Source organism: Notolepis coatsorum, assembly GCF_963971535.1.
Source record: "Notolepis coatsorum genome assembly, chromosome: 1".
In the NCBI taxonomy this organism is placed as follows: Eukaryota; Metazoa; Chordata; class Actinopteri; order Aulopiformes; family Paralepididae; genus Notolepis; species Notolepis coatsorum.
In genome coordinates, this window is record NC_140165.1 from 131,531,562 (window position 1) to 131,551,265 (window position 19,704).

General features: G+C 47.4%; 1 protein-coding gene across 1 annotated transcript in view; it reads right to left on the reverse strand.

Moving 5' to 3' along the window:
* The window catches only part of LOC311222761 (PDZ and LIM domain protein 5-like), a gene marked incomplete at its 5' end in the record, with an annotated part of 145,054 nt that extends 126,246 nt beyond the window's left edge, over positions 1 to 18,808 (reverse strand). The window contains 2 exons of the mRNA XM_084307385.1: positions 18,145 to 18,296; positions 18,758 to 18,808. Of these exons, the coding sequence (XP_084163511.1) occupies positions 18,145 to 18,296; positions 18,758 to 18,808 (203 nt within the window). The remainder of the gene's footprint in view (positions 1 to 18,144; positions 18,297 to 18,757) is intronic.
* Between the last annotated feature and the right edge of the window lie 896 nt (positions 18,809 to 19,704).

Consider the following 19,704-nt stretch of genomic DNA (forward strand, 5'->3'; position numbering starts at 1 on the left):
GTACAGGTCCACTCGTCCTGGCCCAGAGCTCCTCGGATGCAAGCACCACACGTGGTCTGCCCAGCCTGGTTAAGACTCTAGATAACGCCAGGAACGATGGGGGTACTGCTCACTTTATAACGCTAACCGAACGATGCACCATACATAATAGACTATTATTAACTTAATAGAAATACGTCCCACTCGACGGTATAGTGCCAAACTATGACAATTCAACTATTAATCCACACGATGTCTCAATGCCTATTCTGAGGCCAAGTAGGCCATACTGCACCACACGTGCGTCGTGGGTGAGGCTTCACGTCTGTTACTAGGTTGGAGGGTAAAGGACTAATGGACTAAAAGAAAGTTCTACTTTACTTGCGCCATATATATATGCGCTGTGAACAAATAGTACCATTCGTATTTCGCCAGACGTATTCCTACGCGGAACCGGGCTTGTAACGACATGTTCGTCGGCACGATTGAACTTGAACCAAGGGGCTTGGCTGCTGGCGCCAGGTTCTCGTCCAATGGTAGAATGAAACTATTATGGGCTGTTAGTAGACTAAAGGGATATTCAGTGTATATGTACAAGGAATATACAAGGGATATCAAACGATATACAAATACTATTAAATATATATCCATAAATAAATATATATATTCGGTTTAATCTGATCCTTCACAACAGCCGCCCCCTAATTAGTCCCACCTAATTAGCTAAGCAGAGACAGATTAACCGCACTGTCTACCACTCAAGGTCCGCTGTAAGGGTCAGTCAACTCACAAAGTCGTGGGGTCATGGTCGTCATCGATAGTGTCTGGGAGTCTGGGCAGTTCTATTAGCCTCGCCACGGGTCGTGTGTAAGTTCGCCCTTGGACGAGCACTTCAGCTGCTCGGACCTTGCCATCGGCACCGGTGATCACTTTGCTTACGCGGCCAGCCGGCCACATAGCTCTGGGTAGTGACTGGTCGATAATCATGACGACTGTTCCTTCTGTCAAATTGTCTCTCTCTTTTACCCACTTCTGGCGGGTCTGTAGAGACGGTAGGTAGTGGAGTAGAAAGCTGTTCCAAAACTTGTCAGCTAGTACTTGACTGTACCTCCACATTCTTCGGCCGTTCGCTTCTTCAGGCCTGTACATTGTCTGGGGTAGCGCGGGGTCCAGCCGCCCCATCAAGAGTGTGTTGGGGGTGACTGGGTCGACATCTGCTACATCACTTGAGACGTAACCGAGGGGCTTTGAGTTCAATACTCCCTCGATCTCCGTGAGGACTGTCATTAGGACTTCTTCCGCCACGGTCTGGGCCCCAAGCACGGCGTACAGGGCTGTCTTTGTAGAACGTACTTCTCGTTCCCAGGTTCCACCGAAGTGGGGTGCGTTCGGGGGATTAAACTGGAAGTCAATCTGGGATGGAGCGAGGTGGGTCTTAAGTTCTGGGCCCATAGCTTGGAAGCTCTCTCTCAGCTCTCTTTCTCCGCCTTTGAAGTTTGTCCCGTGATCAGACAACAATGTAGACGGTTTTCCTTTCCGTGATGTGAATCTTCGGAAGGCCATAAGGAATGAGTCTGTGCTCATGGTCGGAAGGAGTTCGATATGTATCGCTCTGGTGGTCATGCATTACAATACCCCACCGCTTCTCGGTTCCTCTTCCTTTCTTTATATACAACGGGCCAAAACAGTCCATGCCTGTGGAGTGGAATGGCTTGTCACCGAGTCGGAGGCGACAGGGAGGTAGGTCAGCCATCCGGGGTATGCTGGGCTGCGCGCGACACTTTCGGCAGTCTAGACAGGTTCGCTGGAAGCGTCGCACCGCTTCTCTTCCTTGAAGTATCCAATAGCGACGTCTGATCTCCGCGAAGACTCTCTCTGCTCCTGCGTGGTGTACATCCTCGTCGTATTTCTTTATGATCAGCTCTGTGACCTTGTGTCGGCTGTTCAAGACTATCGGGTACTTAACGTCATCCGGTAGATCGGGGGCTCTCCGCAGACGACCACCCACTCTGATGAGATTATGGGCGTCGCTCTCGGGTGCCAGGTGGAGCAGTCTGCTGTCTGATGGGACGGGCTTTCCTCCCTGTAGACAGTCTAGCTCATCGGGGAACGAGTCTCTCTGGGCTCGTTGTAGTAGAAGAAGTTCTGCTTCTTCGTAGTCAGCTGCTGAAATGTCGGCAGTGGACTGAATCTCTCGGTGGTGCCACAGGAATGTCTTTAGCTGCGCACTCTGTAGGGTAATGCAATCATCTATGTTGGGGTCTGTGGAGGCGACTGTGCTCAGTCCACAGAACATAGGTTTCTTGTTCTCAGCCTCCTCTTTACTCGCTTCCCGTGGGGTGGGCGTAGGCCACTCTTCTTCCGGGAGCTTGAGGAATTCTGGTCCGTCACTGTAGATGTTGCGACGGGTGAGGTCATCTAGGGACATTCCCCGGGTGATGACGTCAGCTGGGTTGTGTTTGGTGTCCACATACCGCCAGCTCGCTGCTTCTGTTAACTCTTGAATCTCGGTGACTCTGACTCCCACGAAGACCTTGTATCTGCATGAATCAGACTTGATCCATGTGAGTACTGTCGTGGAATCTGACCACAAGATTGTTCTGTGCACCGGAATGGTGAGTTAAAGTTGGATTAACGTGGCTAGATGCGCTCCTGCTAGGGCTGCGCAGAGCTCTAGACGCGGGATAGATTGTTGCTTTCGTGGGGCTATTCTTGAGCGAGCCAGGATGAAAGCAGTGTGTATCTCTCCTCCCTTCTCTTGGGCACGCAAGTAGGCCACCGATCCATAGGCTACTTCGGAGGCGTCACTGAAGACGTGTAGATCCATCTTGCATGTCTCTGGCCTCACTGTGGGTGGGAAGTAGCTGCGGCGTATATGGACGCCTGGGAGTGAGCGGAGTTCCGTCTCCCACTCTCTCCATGTGGAGGCAAGGTGTGCGGGTATTGGGTCGTCCCAGCCCTGGTCCTTGTCCCATAGTGCTCGTACAATCATCTTTGCCCTGGTGGTGTAAGGTAGAATACATCCCAACGGGTCATATTGTCTGGCGAGTGTTCTGTACACACTCCGTCTGGTGGGCGGTGTGGCAATGTATGACGCCGTGGATGGCTGATACATCGGCGAGCGTTGGGGGAGAGACCTCCTAGGCGAGTCTCCTCTTGCGCCTCTCTGTGGGCTGGTACCGGCAGGGTACCATGGCCCGCTGGTCCAGGTGCTATTCCTCGGGGCTGGTCGTGCGTCATGCTCACCCGTGAATAGAGTCGGGGGTCTGTAGCGCAGCGCCGCGGGGGTATAGCCTGGGCTGTACTGGACCTCCTGGTCCGGTGGAGTACTGTGCTGTCGTCGGGCTTGGTTCTCCTCCTCTCCCTCTTCTTCTTCTATCAGGTCCTCTAGATCCTGTAGTCGTTTATTTAGCTTCTCCGCAGTGTATGCCGCTCCTTCCTTGTAGCTGGGTCTCGTTTGGACCGGTCTGGGAAGGGGGTCTGCGGGGGGTATAGGCTTGGTCTGTTGGTCAAGTTCAGGGTCGCTTGCTCGGTTAGGAGACGCTGCCCTTGACTGTTGTCTCGACGAGTTCCTTGAACCCCTGGCGGAGGGAGAGGGTGTTGCCTTGAGGATCAGCTGCTCCATTAGTTGCGCTTGTAGCTTGTCGCGCTCGGCTTGTAGTCTGTCGCGCTCGGTTTCGCGCTGGATGAGAGCGAGGTCGCGCTCTGCTTCTCTTTGGGCACCGGCAGCGGCGCGCTGGGCGTCGGCCCGGTCTCTTGCCATATTCTCTTCCATCTGAAGGCGTCTCATCTCCAGGCGTATGCGCTCGTCTTCGCTCCGTTGCTGCGCTTGGAGTTGTTCGCGCTCGCTAAGCGTCTGTGCTTGGAGTCGATCGCGTTCACCCTGAAGTCGATCGCGTTCGGTAGAGGCTGTCAGGCTGACGAGGAACGCCTGTGATAGCATCCTCTCCGCTTCGCTGGGGGAAGACGGTTGTAGAGGTGAGCCGCTCCTGGGTGAGCCGCTCCTGGCTGTACTCGTTGGGGAGTCCTGGAGCTCTATTTCCTCGGCGCTCTCCTCCTCTTCTTCCGTGCAGAGTTCTCTCTCTGTAGGGTTGTCTTCCTCCCGGGGCTGGTCGGGGACTACTTCTTCGGTATTGGCGGGGGGTAAAGGCATGTCAGCTCCCTCCTGGTCCCCACCGTGAGCTTGGTCAGTTACATTAGAACCCACTAGGGCCTCTGTGGTCGGGGAAACCTGGTCGTTAAGGTCAGACATAATTTTACTTTCTACTTTTACCGCGTTTACCGTTTGTCGAAGGCTAGGTAGTTGACTGACAGCGTAATCCTCTAAGTACTGAGGTGGCTGTCGTCTGCGCTGCGGGCGTTCTACGTTAGGAGGACCGTTTCGTGGAGTGTTCATCATAGGCCATTTCAATATTAATAACACTATATTAATATTACACTAGTTACCCTCCGGCTCGAAGGACCAATTGTAACTGAGGGGTACAATTCCCTGACTGTATTGATAAGTATGGTATCATTAAACCACTACCTGCTTTATGTACTTTAAATACTGGCCACACAGTACATGATGTAGATATGATGAACACTTTCCCACCTGATGAAACGAAGTCCACACAAATGTATAAATCGAATATTTTATATAGCAAAGGGTATATACAACGTTCACTTAATGACATTTATGATTTGAATGCACTTGTAAGGCAAATGAGTATTCGTTGGTAAATCAACATTGAATGTCCAATCTCTGGTTACGCAGGGAGCAAGTATACAACCTGATTCTTTAGGGAACTATAGCGATGGTACTTAAATGATTATAGCTGGATACACTAAAGGGGGGTCCCGCTGGTTGTAAGACAGTAGGGGGGGGGGGGGTTAGGAGAGCCGCTGGCGATATCCCATCTGGCCGACGATTTCTTGGGAGAATTCAGAGTGCTGAACACGGTGCCCACAGAACCTCGGTCCGCAGATGAATACAGCTGGGCCCTCTTGTAGACGGTAGCTGCCGGTCCACAACGAAGAGACGTGAGGCGACCTCACTCGGGGTAGAGCGCCGTCTCACCTGGACTCCTCTCGGGGGGGTAGTTCCAACACTCAGCAGTGTTGGCTGTTATCCATGGCATAATCAAAGCACCCAAAGCACGTAGATAATCCAAGCCGTGTAGGGCTCGTCGTCGTCCGGGTGAAGTAATCCAATGTACAGGTCCACTCGTCCTGGCCCAGAGCTCCTCGGATGCAAGCACCACACGTGGTCTGCCCAGCCTGGTTAAGACTCTAGATAACGCCAGGAACGATGGGGGTACTGCTCACTTTATAACTCTAACCGAACGATGCACCATACATAATAGACTATTATTAACTTAATAGAAATACGTCCCACTCGACGGTATAGTGCCAAACTATGACAATTCAACTATTAATCCACACGATGTCTCAATGCCTATTCTGAGGCCAAGTAGGCCATACTGCACCACACGTGCGTCGTGGGTGAGGCTTCACGTCTGTTACTAGGTTGGAGGGTAAAGGACTAATGGACTAAAAGAAAGTTCTACTTTACTTGCGCCATATATATATGCGCTGTGAACAAATAGTACCATTCGTATTTCGCCAGACGTATTCCTACGCGGAACCGGGCTTGTAACGACATGTTCGTCGGCACGATTGAACTTGAACCAAGGGGCTTGGCTGCTGGCGCCAGGTTCTCGTCCAATGGTAGAATGAAACTATTATGGGCTGTTAGTAGACTAAAGGGATATTCAGTGTATATGTACAAGGAATATACAAGGGATATCAAACGATATACAAATACTATTAAATATATATCCATAAATAAATATATATATTCGGTTTAATCTGATCCTTCACAACATTTATGATTTGAATGCTCTTGTAAGGCAAATGAGTACTCGTAGGCAAATCAACACTGAATGTCCAATCTCTGGTTACGCAGGAAGCAAGTATACAACCTGGCTCTTAAGGAATTATAACGATGGCACACTTAATGATTATAGCTGGATATACTGTAGGGGTCCTCCCGGTCGTAAGCCGGTAGGGGGGGTAGGAGAGCCGTCGGCCGTATCCCGTCTGGTCAACGATGTCTAGGGAGACTTCACGTACAGAAGACAGTGCAGTAGAATCTTGATCCACAGATGAATACACATTGGCTCTCTTGTAGGCTGTAGCTGTAGCTGTAGCTCTACAGTGAAGAAGAAGCGAGGCGACCTCAGTCTGGTCTGAGCGCCGTCTCACCTTGACTCCTCTCGGGGTAAATCCAACACTCACCGGTGTTGGCGATTATCCGCTCCACAAATCAAAGTACCAAAGCAAATATATATTCCATGCCGCATAGGGCTCAGCAGTCGTCGGGTAGGTAATCCAATGTACAGGTCCACTCAGTCCTCGCCTAGAACTCCTCGGATGAAAGCACCACATGTGGTCTGCCCAACCTGGTTAAGACTCTAGATAACACGAGGAAGCGATGGGGGGTGCTGCTCACTTTAGAACTCTAACCGCACGATGCACCATACATAATAGACTATTATTACTTAATAGAAATACGGTGCCAAACTCTGACAATTCAGCTATTGATTCGCACGAGGTCTCAATGCTATTCTAAGGCCAAACAGGCCATACTACACCGCACGCGGTATCGTGGGGTGAGGCTTCACGTTCTGTTACTTAGTTGGGTAGAAGGGTAAAAGGACTAAGCGATAAGAGGACTTCTACATTTACTTGCGCCATATTTATATGCACGGTGAACAAATAGTGCCACTCTCTTTTCGGTAGCCGTATTCCTGCGCAGAGCCGGGGCTAGTAGGGACATGTTTCGTCGGTACCATTGAACTTGGCTCCAAGGGGCTTGTCTCCTGGCGCCAGTTCCTTGTCCAATAAGAGAATGAACTATTATGGGCTATAGTAGACTAAAGGAATATTCCGTGTATATGTACAAGGAATATACAAGGGATATCAAACGATATACAAATACTATTCAATATATATCCATAAATAAATATATATATTCGGTTTAATCTGATCCTTCACAACAGTGGTGGTGGGGCTGATCTCGGACAACGACGAGAAGGCCTACCGGGAGGAGGTTGAGTTACTGGAACGCTGGTGCCAGGACAACAGCCTGCTCCTGAACATTGGTAAAACCAAGGAGCTGATCGTGGATTATAGGAGAGGACAGCAGGAGACACACACACCACTGATGATTAACGGGGCTACCGTGGACAGGGTGAGCAGCTTTAAGTACCTGGGGGTCCACATCTCAGAGGATCTGACATGGTCAACACACATAGACACAGTAGTAAAGAAAGCGAAGCAGCGCCTCTACCACCTGAGACAGTTAAGGAAGTTCAGAGTATCGGGGAAGATACTCCAGTCCTTCTACTCAGGAGCTGTAGAGAGCATCTTGACCGGAAACATCACTGCCTGGTATGGAAACAGCACGGCACAGGACAAGAAGGCCCTACAGAGAGTGGTGCGCTCAGCCGAGCGTACCACGGGTATTGCGCTACCTCCCCTGCAGGTTCTATACAACAAGAGGTGCAAATCCAGAGCCTGCAGAATAATGAAAGACCCCCACCACCCCAATAACAGCCTGTTCCAGCTGCTGAAGTCAGGCTGCGAACCCCAGCTACTAGGACAGAGAGGCTTAGGCTCAGCTTCTTCCCCCAGGCCATCAGAGCCTTGAACAATGAACATTGAGTGCCACAGAACATTGAACTATCCACACACAAGCACACACGAGCACACACACGACACGCACGCTGTGCACGCCCACACACTAGCAGCCACTTTAACACGAGCGGGCACACACTCACGCCGCACACACGCACACGTATGGCCAAGAGGAAAGGCCACTTTAAATTAGTATAACAACAGGAACAGTGTATTGCACTACTAAAGCTACCTAGCATGTCCTATATGCTCTGTAAATACTATGTACAGATACCGAGATGTCACACCATGTTACCTGTTACCTGTTTATTGCACAATGTCTCTCTCTAACGACATTTTAAACGACATAATAAACGCTGTCACTGTTTACTTGTGAAGGACATGGTTCCTTTTCAAACTGTCGATCGAAAGGGCTTTAAAGACATGGTCAAAGCACTGCATCCAAGACACGCGTTACCTGCCTGCAGACACTTGAGAAAAGGTTTTGCATTTTTCTATTGCAGTTTTGCACAATAAATGTTCTTAAAATACCTCTGTACTATGTGAAATATGTCCTAGTAATACAAGAGTACAGTAATAGCTGCCATACCAGTGTTTTACGCCTTCAGAAGCATTTATATAGACATTTTAAGATAAGTTAATATACCGTGATATATACTGTTACCGTTTATGCTTCAAATTATACCGTGATATACATTTTAGACCATACCGTCCAGCCATATACTATTTGGAATACAGGAATGCTAGTTATTAAACCTAAAGTAATCAAGTAGATTCATGTTATATTAATGTGTTGGAGTAATCCAACAAATTATGTTACTAATTGAAATTGCAAGGTAATCAGTAAACTTTTTCACACACACACACACACACACACACACACACACACACACACACACACACACACACACACACACACACACACACACACACACACACACACACACACACACACACACACACACACACACACACACACACACACACACACACACACACACCAGCGCATGTGAGCGGTGGATTTTGAAGTGAGCGCGGAGTGGGCTTTAAAATGGGTCAGAGTGACTCCGGAGCGAGAGCTGTCCTCCGCTCCGAGCCGCTCAGTGCACACGATCACACAGTGGTTTAAACTGATGTAATATATATGTAGTTAGTACAATGCCAAAGCAATAGGTGGCGATGTAGTTCAAACATGAAGGCCATTTTCAACCAATCAGAAGGGTGAATGCGTCACTAGTCACTACACATCCTGCTAAGTCAAAACATAAATGCGCCATCTTTAAATCACCTCGGGAACTATTTAGCAAAATTTATTTTCAGCAAGAAACAAACAAAGGATACATTCACTGTGTTCTGCCTCATTTATAATAATAATAATAATAATAATAATAATAATAATAATAATAATAATAATAATAATAATAATAATAATAATAATAATAATAATAATAATAATAATAATAATAATGGATTGGATTTATATAGCGCTCTTCGTGACACCCCAGTGACCCCAGAGCTCTTACAGAGTCCATTATTCGTTCATACACAGTCATACCGGTGGTGGTAAGCTACAATTGCAGCCAGAGCTGCCCTGAGGCAGACTCACGGAAGCGTGGCGAATAATCATCGCCTACGGCCCCTCCGACCACCACCAACATTCATTCACATGCATACACATTCATACGAGGAAAGTAGGTTAAGTGTCTTGCCCAAGGACACAACGGCAGTGGGATGGACATGGGCTTGAGCGGGATTCGAACCACCAACCCTTCGATCATTGGACGACCCGCTCTACCCCTGAGCCACGCCGCCCCACAATTGATGAAACGAAACCAACATCAACACAATGTACCACCAAGAGCGGAGAGTTTAGTCTCACAAAAAGAGCGCTGATGTTGTTAGCTGACATGCTAACGTGAATGGGATCTGCCAGTATAAACACTTAGCATTGCGGCTAGGCTAGCGTACATTAGCATAGTAAAGCTAGTAGAATGGTTGAAAACGTTATTTAACAGATTGCAGAATGGGTACAATACAATACGGCTCAATACAAACAATTGTTAAGGGGCCCATGGGGTGCAGACTGTTGTAGTTTGGTCAAATCAAGCTAATTTACATCATGCTCCAAAAAAAATCATTTTTTTCTGCTGAGCGGGCAGGAGTGCGGAGCGCTTGATGCGCAAATGAAGGTGATCGCTGATCGGCTTGGGGGGGGGGGGGGGGCAACATGTGCGAATGAGAGCGGAACTAAGCCGTCCAGAGCGAAGAGCGGATTTCTCGGCCGCTCCGCGCCGCTCACATGCTCTGACACACACACACACACACACACACACACACACACACACACACACACACACACACACACACACACACACTGTTTCTCTTGTCTTACAAAACAGATTTCTGATCAAGGATCTCTCTCTTGTCACACACAGACATACACACACACACACACACACACACACACACACACACACACACACACACACACACACACACACACACACACACACACACACACACACACACACACACACACACACACACACACACACACACACACACACACACACACACACACACACACACACACACACACACACACACACACACACACACACACACACACACACACACACACACACACACACACACACACACACACACACACACACACACACACACACACACACACACACACACACACACACACACACACACACACACACACACACACACTCTCAAACCACACCACATGTAGCCTAATGCCCTGCAGTGTGTGTGTGTGTGTGTGTGTTTTGCCATCAGACCAAAAGCAAACGTGTTTAATCTGTCAGCGACTGGACAGCTATCAGAGGACACGCTCAATGAAGACCCAATAGACCTCTCACAGTGTATCCGGCTGCTCCCGTCTTTCCAGAGTCTCCTGCAACTATAGGACAATGAATGGACTACTAATAGATCACTCTAGGCTTCGTCTGTCGTCTGTGCAGGCGGTGGTCCCTGTGACCCAGGCCTTCTAATGTACATTTCAAGGCAGGGGATTCTGAGTTTCCAAGTGCCAAGAATAGCTTAGCGTTGCAGATCAGGAGATCAAAATCAAAACATAACGTCATCAAACACAAAGTCCTTTGGTGAAACACAATTTCCCCATTGGCAAGGACACAATTACTGGTAAAGGAAAAGTGAACTGGAAATGAGAGGAGAGACCAACAAACACATACAGTAGAGAGAGACCAACATACACATACAGTAGAGAGAGACCAACATACACATACAGTAGAGACCAACAGACACATACAGTAGAGAGAGACCAACAGACACATACAGTAGAAACCAACAGACACATACAGTAGAGAGAGACCAACAGACACATACAGTAGAGACCAACAGACACATACATTAGAGAGAGACCAACAGACACATACAGTAGAGACCAACAGACACATACAGTAGAGAGAGACCAACAGACACATACAGTAGAGACCAACAGACACATACAGTAGAGAGAGACCAACAGACACATACAGTAGAGACCAACAGACACATACAGTAGAGACCAACAGACACATACAGTAGAGACCAACAGACACATACAGTAGAGACCAACAGACACATACAGTAGAGAGAGACCAACAGACACATACAGTAGAGAGAGACCAACAGACACATACAGTAGAGAGAGACCAACAGACACATACAGTAGAGAGAGGGGGAGAGAGACAAACAGACACATACAGTAGAGAGAGACCAACAGACACATACAGTAGAGAGAGACCAACAGACACATACAGTAGAGAGAGGGGGAGAGAGACCAACAGACACATACAGTAGAGAGGGGAATATAGACAAACAGACACATACAGTAGAGAGAGACCAACAGACACATACAGTAGAGACCAACAGACACATACAGTAGAGAGAGACCAACAGACACATACAGTAGAGAGAGACCAACAGACACATACAGTAGAGAGAGACCAACAGACACATACAGTAGAGACCAACATACACATACAGTAGAGAGAAACCAACAGACACATACATTAGAGAGAGACCAACAGACACATACAGTAGAGAGAGACCAACATACACATACAGTAGAGACCAACATACACATACAGTAGAGAGAAACCAACAGACACATACATTAGAGAGAGACCAACAGACACATACAGTAGAGAGAGACCAACAGACACATACAGTAGAGAGGGGGAGAGAGACCAACAGACACATACATTAGAGAGAGACCAACAGACACATACAGTAGAGAGACCAACATACACATACAGTAGAGAGAGACCAACAGACACATACAGTAGAGACCAACAGACACATACAGTAGAGAGGGGGAGAGAGACCAACAGACACATATAGTAGAGAGGGGGAGAGAGACCAACAGACACATACAGCAGAGAGAGACCAACATACACATACAGTAGATACCAACATACACATACATTAGAGAGAGACCAACAGACACATACAGTAGAGAGAGACCAACATACACGTACAGTAGATACCAACAGACACATACATTAGAGAGACCAACAGACACATACAGTAGAGACCAACAGACACATACAAGGGGCGTGTTTAAAGCGGCCATTTTGTTTTTGTTGTTAAGTGACCCATTAAAGGCCAGGTGTTAGACAGAACTAATTAGTGAAGGAGATTTAAAGGCTTGCTGGCTTAGCGTTGAGAAACGAAGAGGGACAAAGAGGAGTTTTCCTGGAGTTCTTCGCCGAGGGATCCACTGATCCACCCAGTGCTAAGTACACCATAATCCTATATTTCCCTCCCACTCTGCTATTTCCCTACTATCTCGCTTCCTCCCTACAACCTTCTCCCTGCCACTCTTGACACCACAATGTGCCTCATACCTATATCCACAATCTGCTCCTCCAGAACAGATTCAACCCATCCACGCCAGTTTGCTAGCAACCCGGCTAATCTCTCCTACCCTCCTACAGCCACTAATACACCTGTCACAGTACGGGGAGGCTTATGGAATTGTCAATCAGCAGTCAAGAAAGCTGACTTCATTACTGCCTACGCCCATAGTCAAAATCTGCAGCTCCTGGCTCTAACTGAGACCTGGATAACCCCCAATAACTCATCAACACCTGCAGCATTATCTACAAACTATAACTTCACTCACACACCTCGACCCTCCAGACGGGGTGGAGGCACTGGCCTCATGACATCTCCTTCATGGGCTACAAACTTAACACAACTCCCAGAACTGTCACTCTCCTCCCTCGAATAGCATGCAGTATCTGTCTCTAATCCTTTCAATCTCACCATTGTTACACTCTATCGCCCTCCAGGTCCCCTCGATCACTTCACAGATGAGCTGGACATGCTTCTAAGCTCCTTACCGGAAGATGGTACCCCTCTCCTTCTATTGGGCGACTTCAACCTGCCTGACTCATCTCAGTCGGTCCCAGTGGTCTCCCTCCTACAACAATTTGACCTGACTCCCACTGCCATGCCTCCCACCCACAAAGCAGGCAACTCCTTGGATCTCATATTTTCCCGTAACTCCAGCATCATTAACACCACGGTAACTCCCCTACATGTATCTGACCATCTGACTTCATTACTGCCTACGCCCATAGTCAAAATCTGCAGCTCCTGGCTCTAACTGAGACCTGGATAACCCCCAATAACTCATCAACACCTGCAGCATTATCTACAAACTATAACTTCACTCACACACCTCAACCCTCCAGACGGGGTGGAGGCACTGGCCTCATGACATCTCCTTCATGGGCTACAAACTTAACACAACTCCCAGAACTGTCACTCTCCTCCCTCGAATAGCATGCAGTATCTGTCTCTAATCCTTTCAATCTCACCATTGTTACACTCTATCGCCCTCCAGGTCCCCTCGATCACTTCACAGATGAGCTGGACATGCTTCTAAGCTCCTTACCGGAAGATGGTACCCCTATCCTTCTATTGGGCGACTTCAACCTGCCTGAGTCATCTCAGTCGGTCCCAGTGGTCTCCCTCCTACAACAATCTGACCTGACTCCCACTGCCATGCCTCCCACCCACAAAGCAGGCAACTCCTTGGATCTCATATTTTCCCATAACTCCAGCATCATTAACACCACAGTAACTCCCCTACATGTATCTGACCATTCCTTCATATCCTTCTCACTAACTCTCATGCTTAACCGAAAGGTCTTCACCCCATCTCAAACAGTCTCACTCCGCACACAGAACCTACCAAAATGAACTGATTAAGACACTTGGACACTTGGACTAATAATGCATTCAGTCATTTGGACGGAGTTGTTAAAACTCACTCCACTCAAATCAATAGAGTTATATTTCACTCTATTCAAATCAAATTTAAAGTGACGTGGCTGGGATAAATGTGCCAGTCAGTCAGACAAAACAAATTCCTGGACCAAGGTCGAACCAGGGAGCTTGGAGTCGAATGCCCTCTGGGAGATAAGAGTGGCAAGCGGCCTCCCCCACCCCCAATCCCTACCCAATCCCCCCTCCCGCATGTACGCCCGGCACCACTCCCACGATGGTGACGGCAGCCGACTAGTATGCGTGCTGGAGGGGGGGAGCCTAAGACTGTCTCATCCAGCCCTGTAACAACCCCAACCCACTCCCCCCTCCTTCCGTACATGGCGCTGCCTATGACGGCTGCCAGTCTGTTTGCGGTGGTGAATACGCATATGTTTGTCTCAAGGCTCTGTACCATTATTACTATCTAAAATGTAATAATTGTGGAATATTACTGTAATGAGCTGTATGTGTATGATCCAAGCGTCCTACGATCCTCATAGGAGCATAACAGAAAAAAGCATTCCATGTGAAGGTATTCTGTATTTTTGCATGTCAACTAATAAAGAAACTTGAGATATCCATGTCTCTGAGCGGATCTCGGCCTGTCTGTCCGACATCTCCGCCTGGATGACGACCAACCACCTCAAACTGAACCTATGCAAAACAGAATTGCTCCACCTGCCGGCCAAATCCTCCCCCCTGACCGACCTCTCCATCGCAGTCGAGAATGCAGCTGTGACCGCGTCCCCGACCGCCAAGAACCTTGGTGTTGTCCTCGACGACCAGTTGAACTTCTCTGCTCACATCGCAGCGATAACCAGAACCTGCAGATTCCTCCTGAGCAACGTCAGAAGGATCCGCCCCTTCCTGACAAAAGAAGCCACCCAACTCCTCGTCCAATTCAACTCCCGGCCACTGCCACCAAGCCTCTTCAACTCATTCAAAACGCAGCGGCCCGCCTGATCTCAAACCTACCGAAGTCGGTCCATGTCACCCCACTTCTTAAGGACCTGCACTGGATCCCCATTGCTGCACGTATCCGCTTCAAGGCCCTCGACCTAGCATACCGTGCGGCAAAGGGAACCGCTCCCGCCTACCTCCGGTCAATGGTCTCTAACAACACACCCTCAAGACCCCTACGCTCTGCATCTTCTGGCCGCCTCAGACCTACTCCTATCCAAGCTCCGGGAGGGTCATCAAAGAGAAGCCGCCTATTCTCAGTCCTTGCCCCACAATGGTGGAATGAACTACCCACCCCAGTTAGGACAGCCGAATCCCGTCCAATCTTTCGCCGTCGACTAAAGACGCACTTCTTCAACCATTATCTGAAATAATAATAAAAAAAAATTATAATAATCTAACCCTAACTAACCTTACTGTCATGCACTTGTCCTAATAAACTAACCTACACTGTAACACGCAACACTTTGATGAATATTGTTACTCAGCTGATAGAGTTGTACCCTTCCTGATGACCTGTCGTACAGAACTTGTAAGTCGCTTTGGATAAAAGCATCAGCTAAATGACTAAATGTAAATGTACATACAGTAGAGAGAGGGGGAGATAGACAAACAGACACATACAGTAGAGAGGGGGAGAGAGACCAACAAACCAACAGACAGTATAGAGAGGGGGAGAGAGACCAACAGACGCATACAGTAGAGAGAGATAACACTCTTCTCTGTGAAATTCAGACTTTATACACACACACACACACACACACACACACACACACACACACACACACACACACACACACACACACACACACACACACACACACACACACACACACACACACACACACACACACACACACACACACACACACACACACACACACAGATGCACCGATGTGAAAATTGTGGCCGATACCGATAACCAATATTAATATTGCTGTTCTGGCCGATACCGATATTTACCGATATCTCTGTATAGAAAACCCTTTTTATTATAATCAAATAAAGAGCTATTTTCCAAAACGCATTTTTTTTTTTACCTTTGTAACTTATTTTCAGAAATGACTGATATTTTGAAACTATTTAAGGCCAAAAAAAGATAAAAAAATTAAATAAAAACATAATAATAAAAAAAAAAAAATTATAGCTGCCCATATCGGCCCTATCTTGATAATCGGGCCGATACCGATGTGTAAAAAAACTGCCATATCGGCCGATATTATATCGGCGCCCGATATATCGTGCATCACACACACACACACACACACACACACACACACACACACACACACACACGCACACACACACACACACGCACACACACACACACCCACACACACACACACACACACACACACACACACACACACACACACACACACACACACACACACACACACACACACACACACACACACACACACACACACACACACACACACACGTATATACATACGACAGCTGGTCATAATAAATCAGGACATCCCCCCCCCACTGTAGAGGAGGTCTTGTTGAACAGTGGTGGTCCACACCGGTATGTACTGTATGATTACCTCCCTCTGTGATATTAGATCTCACTCTCTCTCTCTTCTCTCTCTCTCTCTCTCTCTCTCTCTCTCTCTCTCTCTCTCTCTCTCTCTCTCTCTCTCTCTCCTGGGGAAGCAGCAGGACTAACGGCAGAGTGGCGTGGGAAGCAATCATTCACATCTACAACAACAGAGAACATCTGCCCGCCTGATTCTCTCACACAATTCTTATTTTTCGTCATCATTTAAAAAAGTTAAGTAAAAAGTTTACACACACACACACACACACACACACACACACACACACACACACACACACACACACACACACACACACACACACACACACACACACACACACACACACACACACACACGCACACAAACACACACTCACACACAGACCTTGGGCTAGCGCAGAAGAGGTTCATCTGAAAAGGGAGTGCACATTCTTTGTCTTCAAGTTATATGGGTTATCGTGGAGTTTTGGCTGCATACTCTGAGGGGTGTGTGTTGGGTTCAATTATGTAGAAATTATGATTTTTTTTTAAATGGGAGTGTACCGGATTCCAAGGATTATCACTGAGATTTACTGCACCGTCCTTGTGAGAAGCAAGTGTTGTGCTAAATCTTTGATAACAATATGAACTTCTTGTGTGCATCAGTGTGTATGCATGTGTGTGTGTGTGTGTGTGTGTGTGTGTGTGTGTGTGTGTACGTGTGTGTGTGTGTGTGTGTGTGTGTGTGTGTCTGAGGGTGAGTGCCTCATCTTTGACCTTACTCCTAGAACCCACCTCACCCCTGCCCACTTTGACAACCTAGGATGGCTTAGAGTAGACGACAGAGTACAGCAACTTGCAATGGGCCTGGTCTACAAGATACACTACACGACCAAGGTACCCATGTACATGTCAAAATACTTCCCAAAGGTCAGTGAATACCACGATCACAACACCAGAGGGAGCGCCACAAATCATGTTAAACCCAGATTCGGCTCAAATAAGGGACTAAACACGTTTCGCAATTATGCCACATCAATGTGGAACGCCCTACCCAAAGCTGTAAAGGAATGTGGATCACTACCCACTTTCAAAACCACTCTCAAGGGACACCTACGGGAGACTGCAATTCAAAACTGGCCCCTGTAAATGTCCTAACCCAACCCCCTCCAATGTACAGTAATTTACCTAGTATGGTTTTGTCAATAGTCCAATGTACAATTTTGCTTGTTTGTACAGTGTCCCCCCCCCCCTCAATGTACAGTTTTGCTTGTTTATACAGTGTTTCTCCCCCCCCCCAACCACCTCCAATGTAAATTGCCCAGTATGGTTGACAATATCCCAATGTACCCAACCCCCCCCCACCCAACCTCCTCCAATGTACAGTTTCTACGTCAAATGTATATACTCCTTTTCTTGACTCCTTCTGTATCACAAACAGTACTGTATTTGCAAATCTGATATGTCATAAATGTATAGATGTAGCAGTACTGAATATCTGTATGTCATGTATGTCATATATGTCCTGATGAATTGAAAATGGGGGACCCTGATGTAAACAAGACGAAAGTCTTTCTCTGGTCTGCATCCCCTTAACAATTGTGTGTATTGAGCCGTACTGTATTGTACCCATTCTGCAATCTGTTAATAAAGTTTTCAATCAATCAATCAATCAATCAATCTCTTACTTCTGCAGTGTAAGGCTCAGGTCTCCAGTACAGTTCTTGATCTTGTTCTGAGCCTCCAGGTGGTTCATGCTCTCCGTGGCGATGCCGTCGATGGAGATCACCAGGTCTCCCACGGTGACACCTCCTGCGGCAGCCTTACCCCCGGCGGCCAGCTGGGCAAAGAGAAAAAAAAATAACATTACCATCCTCTTCTACGTCACCGACACGTTTCCCACGATGATACCACCCTTAAGCAGCCTTCCTGACACAGTTGGTAAAACACCACCATTATCCTCATCCTCTGCATCATTATCACCGCTGGCGCACCACAACAGTAGGCCTATAGGGGGACGGTGAGGCATTTTTGGTTGGTAAACATTAAGCCAACAGTTGCTATGTATTAGGAGTCTGACAGCAGGGAGCCTCTTCTTTGACTCTAACCCTTTCACTGCCACACTACAGAAGGTTAACCCTTTCACTGCCACACGGCAAAGGGTTAACCATTTCACAGCCACGCTACAGAGGGTTAACCCATCACTACAGTACAGTGTAGTGTGGTAGTGAAAGGTTAACCTTCTGTAGTGTGGTAGTGAAAGGGTTAACCTCTGTCCATCGTAATGACCTGGCATCGTACCGGTCTTACAAGCTTAGTACAGGAGGAGAGGAAGTTGAAAAGTTGAACCATAATCACCGCTGGGGTGAACAAGAGAGAGATAGAGGGGGGGAGAGGGGGGAAGAGAGAGAGAGAGAGAGAGCGAGGGGGGGAGAGAGTGAGGGAGAGGGAGAGGAAGAGAGAGGGGGAGAGAGAGAGAGAGGAGAGAGAGAGAGAGAGAGAGAGAGAGAGAGAGAGAGAGAGAGAGAGAGAGAGAGAGAGGGTCAAAAGGACAAAAACAGAGGCACTCTGCCTCTGCATGTAAAATGTGGGACTTTTGCAATGTGCTGTATCTCTATGCCTAATGGCAATACAAGTTTTTTTCTTTTTCAATGCACCTGACCTGAGAAATGTAAAAACTGGGAAAGAACTCTAGTAAATGATGCAGACAGGACATAAGAGAGACCATTGTACTCAACACAAAATGTTGTAAAAGAAAATAATTAAAAAAGAAAAAAATAGAAAAAACACCTAACTCTCACAGTTCGTAGCGTAAGCAGTTACCAGTTTTATGGCTTTTGAGGCGGCAGCAATTACAAACCAGACTGTCTTCATTTGCACACATCATAAAATGCACAATACTCCTCTGGTTTCTCTTGGTTGTACATGTCCTGCATTATATTTTCCCCTGTGGTTCATTTTAAATACCAGCGTCTAAACAAAGTTTAATTGCTGGACTTCCACTCTGGGGGAAGCAGTGTAATTTGAAACAGATTTGCGACACATAAAAGAATGTTCACACCAGACAACATGGCCAGTGTGAAATAAAAGGAGTCCGAATTTACACCCGCAAAAGAACAAAGTGCAACACTGTGTTTTAAGTTATGTTAAGTTTTATGTTAAACATATCATTTAAGTGCTTTTATTGTGAAGGCTAAACAGCCAAACGCAGACGTTTTGTGGTTATTCTTGCAAGCACAATTGGTTCC